Source organism: Eumetopias jubatus, unplaced genomic scaffold (assembly GCF_037043125.1).
Source record: "Eumetopias jubatus isolate StellerSeaLion01/CBP00866 unplaced genomic scaffold, mEumJub1_p1.0 scaffold_4, whole genome shotgun sequence".
NCBI lineage: Eukaryota > Metazoa > Chordata > Mammalia > Carnivora > Otariidae > Eumetopias > Eumetopias jubatus.
The window spans coordinates 82,802,548-82,814,651 of record NW_028274810.1 but is presented as its reverse complement, the minus strand read 5'-3'; the positions used below and the strand labels follow the sequence as shown (position 1 = coordinate 82,814,651).

Below are 12,104 nucleotides of genomic sequence, written 5' to 3'. Positions count from 1 at the left end.
TGGTTTCTGGTCAGAAATTTTGTGGGGACTGTGTCATCCTTTTCCCTCCTCAGTGACACCCCAGCGAGCTGATACCAGTCATGGGGATCTTTATTAGTTATTAGTTAGACCTTCTCCCTACGCTATAGACACCTCAGACCTGGAGCTTCAGTATGTTTTGGACGAGGCTGGGTTGCAGGCACCCTCATCCAGGGTCCAAAGGTGCTAAGGGACCTGGAGGCATCTCTGGAACATCTCAGCCACCATCCAAGGAGCCAGCACTTAAAGTCGGGGCTCAGAGGCTGAAACTGTTGGCTCACAGCCCTCTGTCTTCTTATCTGTCACTATTTGCCACACCTTCTCCCACGCTACCTCTGAAGGTTCAGGCGGGCGGATCCAGCGCAGAAAGAGGCCTGAGGAGGAGGAGGGCAGATAAGGAAACTGAGCAGAGGGGCTGGCTCCCCAGGGAAGGAGGTGGGGTAGGGGGTCACCTTGCCACAGTCGCAGGGTCTGGAGCTCCACAGAGGGCCAGATGGCCAAGGGATTGGGGACGTAGAGCGGGTTCCGGAGTTTCCGTTGCTCTTTTGGCTGGTTGAGCCCAGACCACAAGGAGTGGGTTCGAGTCCTCACTTCACACAGGCATCTGTAGGGAGTGAGTTTCCAGACTCAAGCTACACCTTCTGGGATTCTGGACTGGGGACCCTGGTTAGGTGGGTGACAGCCACCCTGGGGGCAGTGATAATCTCTCCTTTTTCCTGCAAATGTTCTTGCCAGTCAGATCCTGTACTGAGCACTGGAATAAAGTAGAACAAGACAAAGTCCTAGTTGTTCAGGAGTTCATTGAGCTCTGCCTGGAAGCCTCAGGGGAGGTTACTGAGAATGTGCCACTTGGGCTGGTTCTGTCCGCAGAAGCTCACCAGATGTGCAAAAGCATAGAAATACTTAGGGGAGGGAAGACAACAGGGCCAAGAGCAAGAAAATGGGAGAGGGCCCAAGTGGGCGTTGGTGGGTTTTTGTCTTTTTCTTTTAAAAAGAGAGAAAAAGCACAAGCAGGGGGCGGGGGGGCAGAGGGAGAGAGAGAATCAAGCAGGCTCCACATCCAGTGCGGAGCCCACTGTGGAGGCCGACACGGGGCTTGATCTCATGACCCCGAGATCATGACCTGAACTGAAATCGAGTCGGACACTTAACCAACTGAGCCACCCAGGTGCCCCCTGTTGGTGAGTTTTTTAAACTGGTGATAGAACAGTGAGGCGGCTGTTCCCACAGCCCACATGGAAAGAGTCTGGACTGGGGTCAGTAGGAGGGGCCTTTGCCAGGAAAGGACAAGGTAAGAAAGCTTTAGGAGAAAGGCTGTATATGAAGGGCAGGGGAGAGGGAGATACATCGAGATAAGAGTTTCTAACCGGGGTGACCCAGTAATGGAGTCAGTGAAAACAACATTGGGGCGGGGGGTGGTTGAGCAACAAAAGTGAGAAGGGGAGTGAACCCTCCCCTCATGTCAGACGGATGAGAGAAAGATGGCTTTGGGGGGCTTGGGAGCATATGCACCAGGCGAACCAGACCGTAAGAACAGCCACAGCTGGGGTGCCCACGGGCCAGGCTCTGTGCCAAGCACTTCGCATGTTTTAACCCAGCTAATCCACACATAGCCCCAGCCCCCAGACATGCCCGCTGCTACTAGAAGCCTCCTTGCTACTAACAGGAAACAGGTTTCCTATGATCACCAGCAGGTGAGTGATGGAGCCGGAAGTTAAGCCCAAACAATCTGACTCCGTTTTCAACCTCTACTCCTTTGCTTCACTAGAATCAACTCTGCAAAGTGGTAGAGAGCCCCAGAAATGACTTATTCGGCAGGAACTTCCCCCTTCAGTCCTTGTTTTTAAGCTAGGGGTGTGTCTGCTCTTGGCTCTGAACAGAGTGGGTAGGTCTGAAGGACTGGCCGTGGACCCATTCAAATCTGGGTTTGCAGAAGTTAGGGGGAAGGGTGAGATTTGGAGGCAGGGGAGGAGAAAACACTGGAGTTTTCCCCAAAGAGAAACTCATCCAAAAGGGAAAGATGTCTTCTGGGACCTCGGTGCTGACACAGCAGGTATTTGACCCTGGCCTGTGCCCAGCCCCTGACCCACCTTGACACCCCCTTCGCTCACCTCTCCTTTTCGCTGCTGCAGAGGAAGGTGCCAAAAGGGGAGGCATAGGCGTGCTCAAACAGGGCCAACAGCAGCCCCTCCCCAAACTCCAGCGACAGCGGGAACTGGTGGCCCAGCTGCCACACGCAGTCCAGGAAGAGGAGAAAGGTGGGTGCCTCGTGCTTGGGGCGGGCATGGGAGAAGGCCGAGTGGGCACAGCGCAGCTGGAAGGGGTGGCCGGCCTGGGGAGGGGGCAGAGCGATGGGCACAAGGAAGCAGGGTCTCTGGATAGAGGGGCAGGGCTGGGGCTGAGCAGCCACTTACCTGGATCCACTCCCGCTCCACCAATTCCTGGAATCCAGCCATGGTCCGGCTCGAGGGGTCCAGGATGAGCTGGGCCAGCGAAGTCACCAGCAGGGTGCTGTCCGTGCCTTCAGCCCCATGCACCAGGACGCAGGCCCCTTCCCTGTGGGCCAGGGCTGTTAACAGTAGCCAGGCCTTCCCAGCCTGGGGTGGGCGGGCCAGGAGCCAAATGGGCCCATTTCTAGGCTGTCCGTGCTTACTGAGACATGGTTGTGTGCCCAGGGATTGAGGGCCCTGCCCGTCCGCCCTGTTCTTTGCCTCGTGGCAGGGGGCTTACCTCCCCACGCCCTGGGCTGCTAGGCAGGCGGTGCTCAGTGCCTCCTTCACATGTGCCAGCCAGTGGCAGGCCTCTAGTTGACTGAGCCATCGGTCCATGCTCTGCTCCAGGTCTCCACAGGCCTCCACCAGGCGCACGAAACTCTCCTGTAGGGGCCATCCCCTGCACAAGTGGGAATCTGGTCATCCCATCTCCACCCAAGCTCTGGTGAGCACAGCCTGGGAACAAGTGCTCCAGACCAACGAGGCAGACAAGGAACCCTCAGAGGAACCCATCTGATAAGAGGGACACAGGACCATTTGGGGAGCCCACCTAATCTGATGGAAATGGTTCAGGATCTTGGAGGATTCCCCAATCTGATGGAGGAGACCCCAGACCCCTTGGGGGAGACCTAGTCTGTTGGGGGGTACCTGGGGAGGGGTCACACAGCCCTCCTGGGAAACAATGCCCTGGGAAACCCCCACTTTGATGGAAGCATCCCAGTGCCCTTGAAGTAGCCCAATCTGATGGGAGCGACACCGTACTCCCCGGGGAGCCCCAGTCTGACAAGAGAAACACAACACTCTTACGATTCTGGTACCTGCTCCTGCTTCCCAGGAACTGCCCTGCTCAAGATCACCCATGTGACCTCCTGCCAGAAAATCTCATGGAGACTTTTCCAGCCCTGAGTAAAAGCCTTCAGTGGCTCCCCCCTGCCTTTGGGATGAAGTCTAAGCTCATAATGATGGCATTCAAGACCTTTGCTCTGGTCCCTGTCACCCCTTTAGCCCCATCTCTCTCTGCGTCTAGCCCACAGGCTACACGTCCACCATTCTGAAGTGCTTGCAGCTCCCCAAACAGGACAAATGACCAGGAGCTCTGCCCCTGGGCACCTGCCTTTCCTTCCACCTGGAATGTTCTGCTCTCTGGCCAACTCCTCTTCCAGGTGCCAGCTAACACCTCCAATTCTCAGGGAAACTTTCTTTGTACTCCCTACACACAGGAGAGGGGCGCCTGCTCTGTGCTGCCGCTCATCACCCTGAACCCTAACTGCCCATGTACTGCTGATCTCCCAACCCCGTCTGGGCTGGCCACCGTCCCAGCCTCTGTGCTCAATCAACATTGGTTGAATGAAGGAATAAACAGTTTTGTATTCTGGACAGGGGAGCAGTCCACTCTCCTCAAAGCACAAAAACTCCCTGAGGACCTGCTCTCCCTTGGTACTACCATCACCTGGATAGACACAGCTGTGCAGGTAGAGCCCTCAGGGGAGGGCTGGGACCAATGGGGAGAGAGGTGTGGGTGTGTGTGAGCGTGTGTGCATGTATGTGCATGTGTGTGTGTGGTGAGGTTGTTCGTGGAAGACAAATTCCAGTTTAATGTAAAGAGAGGCTTTTTCTTTCCAGGCAGGGTTGGGGGTGCCTAGAGAGAAATGAGCTCTGGGGGGGGGGGGTGTGTGTGCAAGTGGGGATGCTCACCGGATAGGATGGCTACTCAGAAATGCCTAACAGTCAGTCCCCAAGGTTCCTGGAAGACACCCCCTACTCCTGCTACCCTCCCCCTCCACCACACACACACACTCGTCTGCCCGAAGAGTCCGGTGGGAGAGCGCCCAGAAGAGGACAGAAAGGCCTCTCACCTCTCCAGGGGCCGGTGCAGCCGTTTCCAGCCCGGGTAGGCGGCTTTGGCCTCGGTGCCGCCGCCAGTCACGCGGGCCTGTTTGGCGGCCTGAGCCGAGCGCGTGTCCAAGATGAAACCCCGGGCTCCAGGGCGAGCCCCCGCCAGCGCAGCTCGCAGCAGCTCCTCGTCCTCAGCGCAGCGCCTTTTCTGGGGACCAGTCAGGGGCTGGCTGGAACGGAGCAGCACCTGCGGACGGGGACTCCACTCCGGAAGCCATAGCCACCCAGCCCCGGCCCGGGTACGTCGCTCGGGGAGCCCCTAGGGAGGGTCTACACACTAGGGCGGGTCCAAAGCCTGGCAGGGGCGGGCTGGAGCGCAGGGACCCTAGCAGCGGAACTTACAAGGCGCAGGGCCCGGGCTTGGGTGGGGTGTAGCCGGAGGGGAAAGGGACCTGAAGAGTAGACCTTGGGCGGATCCAGGGTTGACAAAGACTGGACTAGGCTCCAGGAACCCGAACGGCCGGGGACGGGGCCCAGATTGGCAAGACTCCGTATTGGGACAGAGGGGCGGGGTCAGAGTCCGGGGAGGGCGGAGGGAACGGAGGGGGCGGGGCCAGAAAGAGCAAGAGCCTGGGCGGCCCGCGCGCGGCGAATTGGCCGGGCCAGTGCAGAAAAGGGCCAAGAAAGGACGCAGTTGTTCCTAGTGGCGGAGTCTGGGGACGGGCGGGCTCACGGTTCCGCTGGGAGCGTGGTGGTAGCTGAGCACAGGGAAGCGGCCTCCCTGGCGGAAGCGGGCGCAGCGCGCCAGGGCATCGTCGTCTACCGCGCGAGGCACGATCACCGCGCGGGGGTAACTGGGGCACAAGCTGAAGTCCTCGTTCACCTCGCTCAGCCGCCACGCGTTGGTCTGCGGCGCACGGAGAGGCAAAGGCCAGGTTAGGGCACTCAGTGAGCGCCCGGTCCTCACGCCCCTCCCAGGCCCGGCGCTCGCACAACCGCGGGCCCCCACCACCGCACCCACCTCGCGAGCTACTCGCTTGTAGTAGCGTTCGGGTGGGTGGAAGTGCCAGGCGTCGCCCAGTCTCAAGCCCTTGGGACGGTAGAAGAACGGAAAGGAAGTGATGACCGATTCCAAGGACGACAGCGCCTGGGGAAGGAAGTCGGGGGATCGGGGCAAAGTCGAAATCTTCTCACCCGCGCGCTCCCGGCCCCTGCGCTCCGCAGCTTCCTCCTCTGCACGTACTCTAGACCTCCCTGCATCCCTTGCCATTAGCTGTGTTCCAGGATAACGCTGGATGCTGAGTCTCCCTGCGCAGTAGCCCCTGTTTACTCCCGTCGTTACGAAATAGGGGTAGCTTAAGGGCCTCGGGAGCACCGCTGGCGTACCTCGATGGAACGGGCGATGTCCAGCGTGGCTTCCACGCCCTCTATGTCCAGCTGCAACACTCGCAGGTCCTTACAGCGCAACGTGATGGTGCCGGAGTCACCCGAGACCCTGGGGATGGACGAGCTTAGGCTTAGTATCCCCCGCCCCCCACCAGCGGAGGAGAAACGAGTTTATTAGGATTGGACGCAGTGCAAGGGGGTACCAGTTCCAACCGCGCTTGCCCTTCCCCCTCCTCCGCGGAGCCGCAAGCTCCGCAACTACGGGGACGCCCCCGCCACGTCTCACCGCTTCTCGATGGAGTCTACCCTACGCAACAGCAGCAGCCACAGGTCTGAAGTCGCCTGGGGCCCCGGCGACAGCAGCAGGTGGTGGCCGGTGACGCATAGCGTGCCACGCAGTGGGGGCGCCTCCGGACCCCGCAGGAGCTTGGCTTGGGCCCGGCCGGTACGGATCAGCTCCGAGAACTCCATTCCGTCTGTGGTGGGCCTGGGGCCCAGAAGAAGGACAGACTCCCGGAGCGTCAGGCGGGGCGAGCGCGGGCTCCGAAAGGGACAGGAACTGGCTGGGCAGCTGGCGACGCCGGCAGGACAGCTGTTAAGGAGGCCCCTTGGAAGAAGGGATCGAACAGTTTCACAGGAATTTTCCCCTCCTACTGCCAGCACCTCTGAGCGAGGACCCCGGCCAGAACCTGTGAAGGAAACCTCAATTTCATCTATCTGTGAAATGGGGAGAATAATCTTGCTTAAAGCCCTTTACCTCGTGCCTTGGTCTCAGGTGGCAGTCAACATTTTTGTTTTGTTTTGTTTTTAACCTAGGTGCCGGCACTCTCACTGACTTAAAAAAGAAAAATTACCGTCTCTTCTTTTGTACCCTGGTGGCAGGGGTGGAAAGGGTGGGTGTGAAACTGGGAACTGAGTGCTTCCTCCCCCTACATCTGAGGCTGGGTGGGGGAAATCCCTTAGTCCACCTTAAATGCAAGCAGCTGTGTAGCTGGTGCCCCTCCCCCACCACAGCTGGAAGTCCCTGTCTGAGGGCGCCCTCTACGGGGGCCACTCCTGGTTTAGTCCTGCCCTCTCCTCTCACTATCACTCCATCCTTCAACCAAATATGAATTGCCCATTCACCGAGCTGGCCCCTGTATGGGGACACAAAGATGACTGAGGAAGGTTCTGTTCATTAGGATTTTCCGTCTGGCAAGAGACACACCCAAGCTGGTAAACTACAAGAGCTGAAAGGATTTACTGGAGGACCCATCCATCCATCTATCCATCCATCCAATTTTTCTTTCATTTCTTTTTTTTTTAATTCTTTGATTTCTTAAACACTGATGCCTATACTGTGTTAAGTGCTGATTACTAAGAAGAAGAAGACAGACATCTGCCTTCAAAGGGCCTTTTGGTGCACTAGGTTCTAGGTTTGTGTGGGTGTGGGTGTGGGTGTGTGCGCACACACGTATGCAAAACCCTTCTTTTAAAAAACACACAAAGAGGGTGCCTGGGTGGCTCAGTTGGTTAAGCGACTGCCTTCGGCTCAGGTCATGATCCTGGAGTCCCGGGATCGAGTCCCACATCGGGCTCCCTGCTCGGCGGGGAGTCTGCTTCTCCCTCTGACCCTCTTCCCTCTTGTGCTCTCTATCTCTCATTCTCTCTCTCTAATAAATAAATAAAATCTTTAAAAAAATAAAAAATAAAAAACACACAAAGAAAAGAAATCATAGGTGGACACCCATAACGTAAACATAAAATTGGAATGATCTGTGAAAGGAACCAGACAGAAAAGAGTACGAATTGGGGGCGCCTGGGTGGCTCAGTTGGTTAAGCGACTGCCTTTGGCTCGGGTCATGATTCTGGAGTCCTGGGATGGAGTCCAGCATCGGGGGTCCCTGCTCAGCGGGGAGTCTGCTTCTCCCTCTGACCCTCTGACCTTCTTCCCTCTGGTGCTCTCTATCTCTCATTCTCTCTCTCAAATAAATAAACAAAATCTTAAAAAAAAAAAAAGTACGAATTGTAAAATTCCAGAGCAGCTGGGATGGGAATTCATTAGAAATGCAAATTATCAACCCCACCCCCCCACCGCCACGTGTCTCCTTAAATACGTTTTCCAGGAGATTTCCATGCACGCTAAAGTTTGAGAACCAGGGCTCCTGGGTGGCTCAGTTGGTTAAGCGTCTGTCTTCTGTCTTCGGCTCAGATCATGATCCCAGGGTTGAGCCTTGCTCAGCAGGGAGTCTGCTTCTCCCTCCCTCTGCCTCTTCCCAGCTTGTGCACGTGCTCTCTCTCTGTCTCTCTCTCTCTCTCAAATAAATAAAATCTTAAAACCCCAAAACACATTTAAAAAAATAAAGTTTGAGAACCATTAGGAAGTACACAAAAAGGCAAACTAATCGTTGCTGTCAGAGATTGGGAGAGTAGTGACCGGCCAGGGGCATTCCTGGATGCCGGTAATGCTCAGTTGTTCCATCTGGGTGCTGGGTACACAAGTGGGTTTAGTTCGGGAGAATTCAGCAAGGCTTGTCATTACTTATGATGTGTGAAATTTTCTGTGTCTGTTATTTTTCAATACAAAGTTTAAAAAAGGGAACAGCTCTGGTTGAAGCCCTGGGAGGGGCAGGGAGAGGGAGGGTCTAGGAGCCCATCTACAGCTCTGCCCTTATCCCATACATAGTCCTTGAGGGATTTCCAAGGGAACCTAAAGGTCCTTAGAGTACAGCTTGAAATCATTGATCTGTCCCAACAGAGAGTCCATGACATGTCCAAATGTCATGAGGACAGAGGGCAGCTCATCAGCCTTCTATCCATTCCCCACCCCCATTAACTTGGGTCTTGGGAAGAAGGCCAAGACTCTAGTGTGGATGATGCTTTTCTCATCCTGGAGCAACTTCCTTTCTGGGAACAGGGTGTCTCCTTTTGGGCAAAGACAATAAAATTCATCCAAGGGGCCGGAGGAGCCCAGCTCCTCCGGCCCCCATCCGGATGGCATCACGTGAATCCCGGGTTAGCAGGCCAGGAAAATCCCAGCCCTTGCACACTCGGCTTCCCATACCTCTCTATTCACCCACCCTGACACACTCGGCCTCCCTGACCCACCTTGAACATTCACCATCACACACTCCCTGGCACAGTTCTGTCACCCTCGGCTCCTGCCGACACCCCCCAGCCATACTGCCAACCTTTCCCAGAGCTGTAGCCTTGCCCCGTCACTCACCCCAAACCCACCATGTCCCTGGGCCCACTGGAATTCCAGACAGTGGGTGAAGAAAATGAAGAGGATGAGGAGGAAGAGAGCCTGGACTCTGTGAAGGCACTGACGGCCAAGCTGCAGCTGCAGACACGGCGGCCCTCATATCTGGAGTGGACAGCCCGGGTCCAGAGCCAGACGTGGCACAGGGCCCAAACCAGACCTGGGCTGGGGGGCCCTGGCGCCCTCTGCGGCTTCGACTCAATGGACTCTGCCCTTGAGTGGCTCCGACGGGAGCTGGTGAGTCGGGTGGGGTGGGCAGTCATCCTTAGGACCCAAGAACCAACCGTGGGTGTGGGGAGGGGGTGAGGGTGGACCTCGCCTCCAGCAACTGCCCTACTCCTGTGGCTTTGCCCTGGGGCTAAGGAGCCGTGAATGAACTTGTCCAGCGATTTATTCAGGGAGACTTGCTGAAGCAGGATTCCATCCAACCTACCTACTACGGACTACTCCTGTGGCTCTGGGGACAGAGCCCTGCCCTTTGGGGCCACCAGTTATAGATGGGGAAGGCATGGTCTCCCCTACTCTGGGAATTGCTATAGCTCAAAGGGGCAGTGCAGGACAAAATGAGGCACTGACCACACTGTAGGCAGAATCTGAGAAGGCCAGCATTACGCAGGTGGCTCTTAACCCAATATGTGCAAACAAAAGGATGTCTAGCCTCTAAATTGGAGACTGCTGTTTAGTTGGCCTGCAGGCACCTGTATTTGTGTAACAATCGCTCCTTAGTTTTACAGCAAGATCTGAGCGATGCGGAGGGATCCAGCTGGGGCGAGAGGGGGTGGGGAGGACACAGCCGGGGCAAAGACCCAGGTGTTGGACAGGAAGGGAAGACTGACGCGAGTGGCGGAGGACCAGTGCGCAGTCTCACGCCCCCTCTCGGCCGCAGCGGGAGATGCAGGCTCAGGACCAGCAGCTGGCGGGGCAGTTGCTTCGGCTGCGGGCCCAGCTGCACCGGCTGAAGGTGGACCAAGCCTGTCACCTGCACCAAGAGCTGCTGGACGAGGCGGAGCTGGAGCTGGAGCTGGAGCCGGGGGCCGGCCTCGCCTTGGCCCCGCCGCTGCGGCACCTCGGCCTCACGCGCATGAACATCAGTGCCCGCCGCTTCACTCTCTGCTGAGGGCACCTGCGTGCCTCCTGAGACCTCCTGGGAAGGAGGAAGGGAGGGGTGCCTCAACGGCGCCAGCACCTGGCAAGGGGTGGTGGGAGGGTTGGGGGGTCACTCAGTTCTCTGGGAGTATAAAGCCCCAGCATCCTGTCACCCCTGCTGCCCTAGCTTGGGGAGAGGACGTTGGAGGAAGGGGAGAAGCTCACAGACCCCCCCCCGCCCCGCAAGCTCTTCAATAAAGGCCCACTCTGCTTCCATCAAGGTCTCTGCAGTCATTTTTTCAGGCCCAAGGTCGCTGTGTGTTTGTTATCTGTAGCTGGGGCCCGGGATTCCACTGCAGGAGAGAAGGCCTGGGTTGCTGTGGAGATGAACAGATGGATCCTCATCTCTCCCCCAGCTCCAGCACTGTATCCCTCTCTTACCAAGTTCAGAACTGGGCAAGAACTTGAAATTCTAAATCACCCCTATGGCAGGTGACAGGTCAAGGGGCAGCTGAAGAATGCAGGACCTGGTAGACCTGAGTTCCAAGCCAGCTCCACCATGCATTTCTTTTCTTTTTTCAGAATATTTTATTTATCTATTTGAGAGTCAGAGAGAGAAAGAGAGAGAGAGAAAAAAAGAGAAAGCCCAAGTAGGGAGAGGGACAGAGGGAGAAGCAGACTCCCTCTGAGCAGGGAGCTGGATGTGGGGCTCGATCTCAGGACTCTGAGATCAGGACCTGAGCTGAAGGCAGACAGGTTCACTGAGCCATCCAGGTGCCCCTCCACCACGCATTTCCATCAGACCTTGAGGAGGTCCCTGCAGCTGTTTGTTTACCTCTCAACGGGAAATGTTACTATGCTACTTCTACTCCACAAGTAGTTGGGGATGTCTTCAGTGAGACAATGCTTAATAACACTCAAAACCGGGGTGCCTGCGTGGCTCTGTCGGTTAAGCGTCTGCTTCTCCCTCTGCCCCTGCTGCTCCCCCTGCTTGTGCTCTCTCTCTCTAACAAATAAATAAATAAAATCTTAAGGGGCACCTGGGTGGCTCAAATGGTTGAGAGTCTGCCTTCAGCTCAGGACATGATCTCCAGGTCCTGCGGTCAAGCCCTGCATTGGGCTCCCTGCTCAGAGGGAGTCTGCTTCTCCCTCTGCCTCTGCCTCTCCCCCTGCTTGTGCTCTCTCCATCTCTCTCTACTGAACGAATGGAATCTTTAAAAAAAAAAATAATAGATAAATAAAATAAAATCTTAAAAACAAACCAACACTCAAAACCCACGAACTGCCTCTTCCTCATCCTTGCCCTCACCAGTGGTAGCAGTACGGCTGTGCAGAGGCCCAGAGACGGGCAGGGCAGGGCTCTGGGTCACTCTGTGGGTTTTTAACATTGTCTCTCCTCAGCCTTTGTTTCTCTAGTACCCGCTTTGTCTGACTTTCCAGCTCAGGCTTCCTCTTCCCCCCACCCATTTCCTGTCTCCCCCTTCCCTCTGCAGCTGAGGTGCACAGAACATCAGCTTCCACCTCACAAACCCCAACAATGCTCTGTGGGCTCCCCTCCCCCAACCTGCTCAATAAGTGTAGGCTCCAGTGGTGGTAACTGTGACACATTCATACTTTCCTGGGGCCGGCGGGGGGTGGGGTGGGGGGGTGGGCAGGGCCCAGCTCTGATGCCTCATAGAAGCCACCCAGGGTTCCTCATAACACTGGTGACCTGGCCCTTAGCCTATGATGGGTGCCACCCTCAGCCTGGCCCCAAGGGAAAGGGAGATTCTGGGCCTGCTTGCTGCCTGTGACTAGGTTCCTGTCTCCTGCCTCTAACAGAAAGGCCTACCAGTCAGCTGCCTGCACCTGGGTGCCCGGGCAGGAGTGTTTGTCTTGTCTCTCACCTGTTGCAGAAGATGGTGGCAGGGGCGCCTGGGTGGCTCAGTTGGTTAAGCGTCTGCCTTCGGCTCAGGTCATGATCCCAGGGTCCTGGGATCGAGCCCCCGCATCAGGCTCCCTGCTCCGCAGGAAGCCTGCTTCTCCCTCTCCCACTCCCCCTGCTT

At 56.7% G+C, this 12,104-nt stretch overlaps 2 protein-coding genes across 2 annotated transcripts; one reads left to right on the top strand and one right to left on the bottom strand.

Moving 5' to 3' along the window:
• Positions 1-72: 72 nt before the first annotated feature.
• Positions 73-6,577, bottom strand: LOC114217099 (myotubularin-related protein 9-like). Its single transcript, XM_028113883.2, has 11 exons — positions 6,490-6,577; positions 6,019-6,339; positions 5,733-5,841; positions 5,368-5,493; positions 5,080-5,253; positions 4,367-4,593; positions 2,749-2,910; positions 2,433-2,574; positions 2,130-2,350; positions 471-622; positions 73-392 (listed from the first exon to the last, which is right to left on the bottom strand). The coding sequence occupies exons 2-11, from the start codon at positions 6,201-6,203 to the stop codon at positions 262-264; spliced, it is 1,629 nt and encodes a 542-aa protein (XP_027969684.2). The 5' UTR covers positions 6,204-6,339; positions 6,490-6,577; the 3' UTR covers positions 73-261.
• Positions 6,578-8,822: 2,245 nt separating this feature from the next.
• On the top strand, positions 8,823-10,114 carry FAM167B (family with sequence similarity 167 member B). Its single transcript, XM_028113889.2, has 2 exons — positions 8,823-9,210; positions 9,860-10,114. The coding sequence occupies exons 1-2, from the start codon at positions 8,950-8,952 to the stop codon at positions 10,088-10,090; spliced, it is 492 nt and encodes a 163-aa protein (XP_027969690.1). The 5' UTR covers positions 8,823-8,949; the 3' UTR covers positions 10,091-10,114.
• The last annotated feature ends 1,990 nt before the right edge of the window (positions 10,115-12,104 follow it).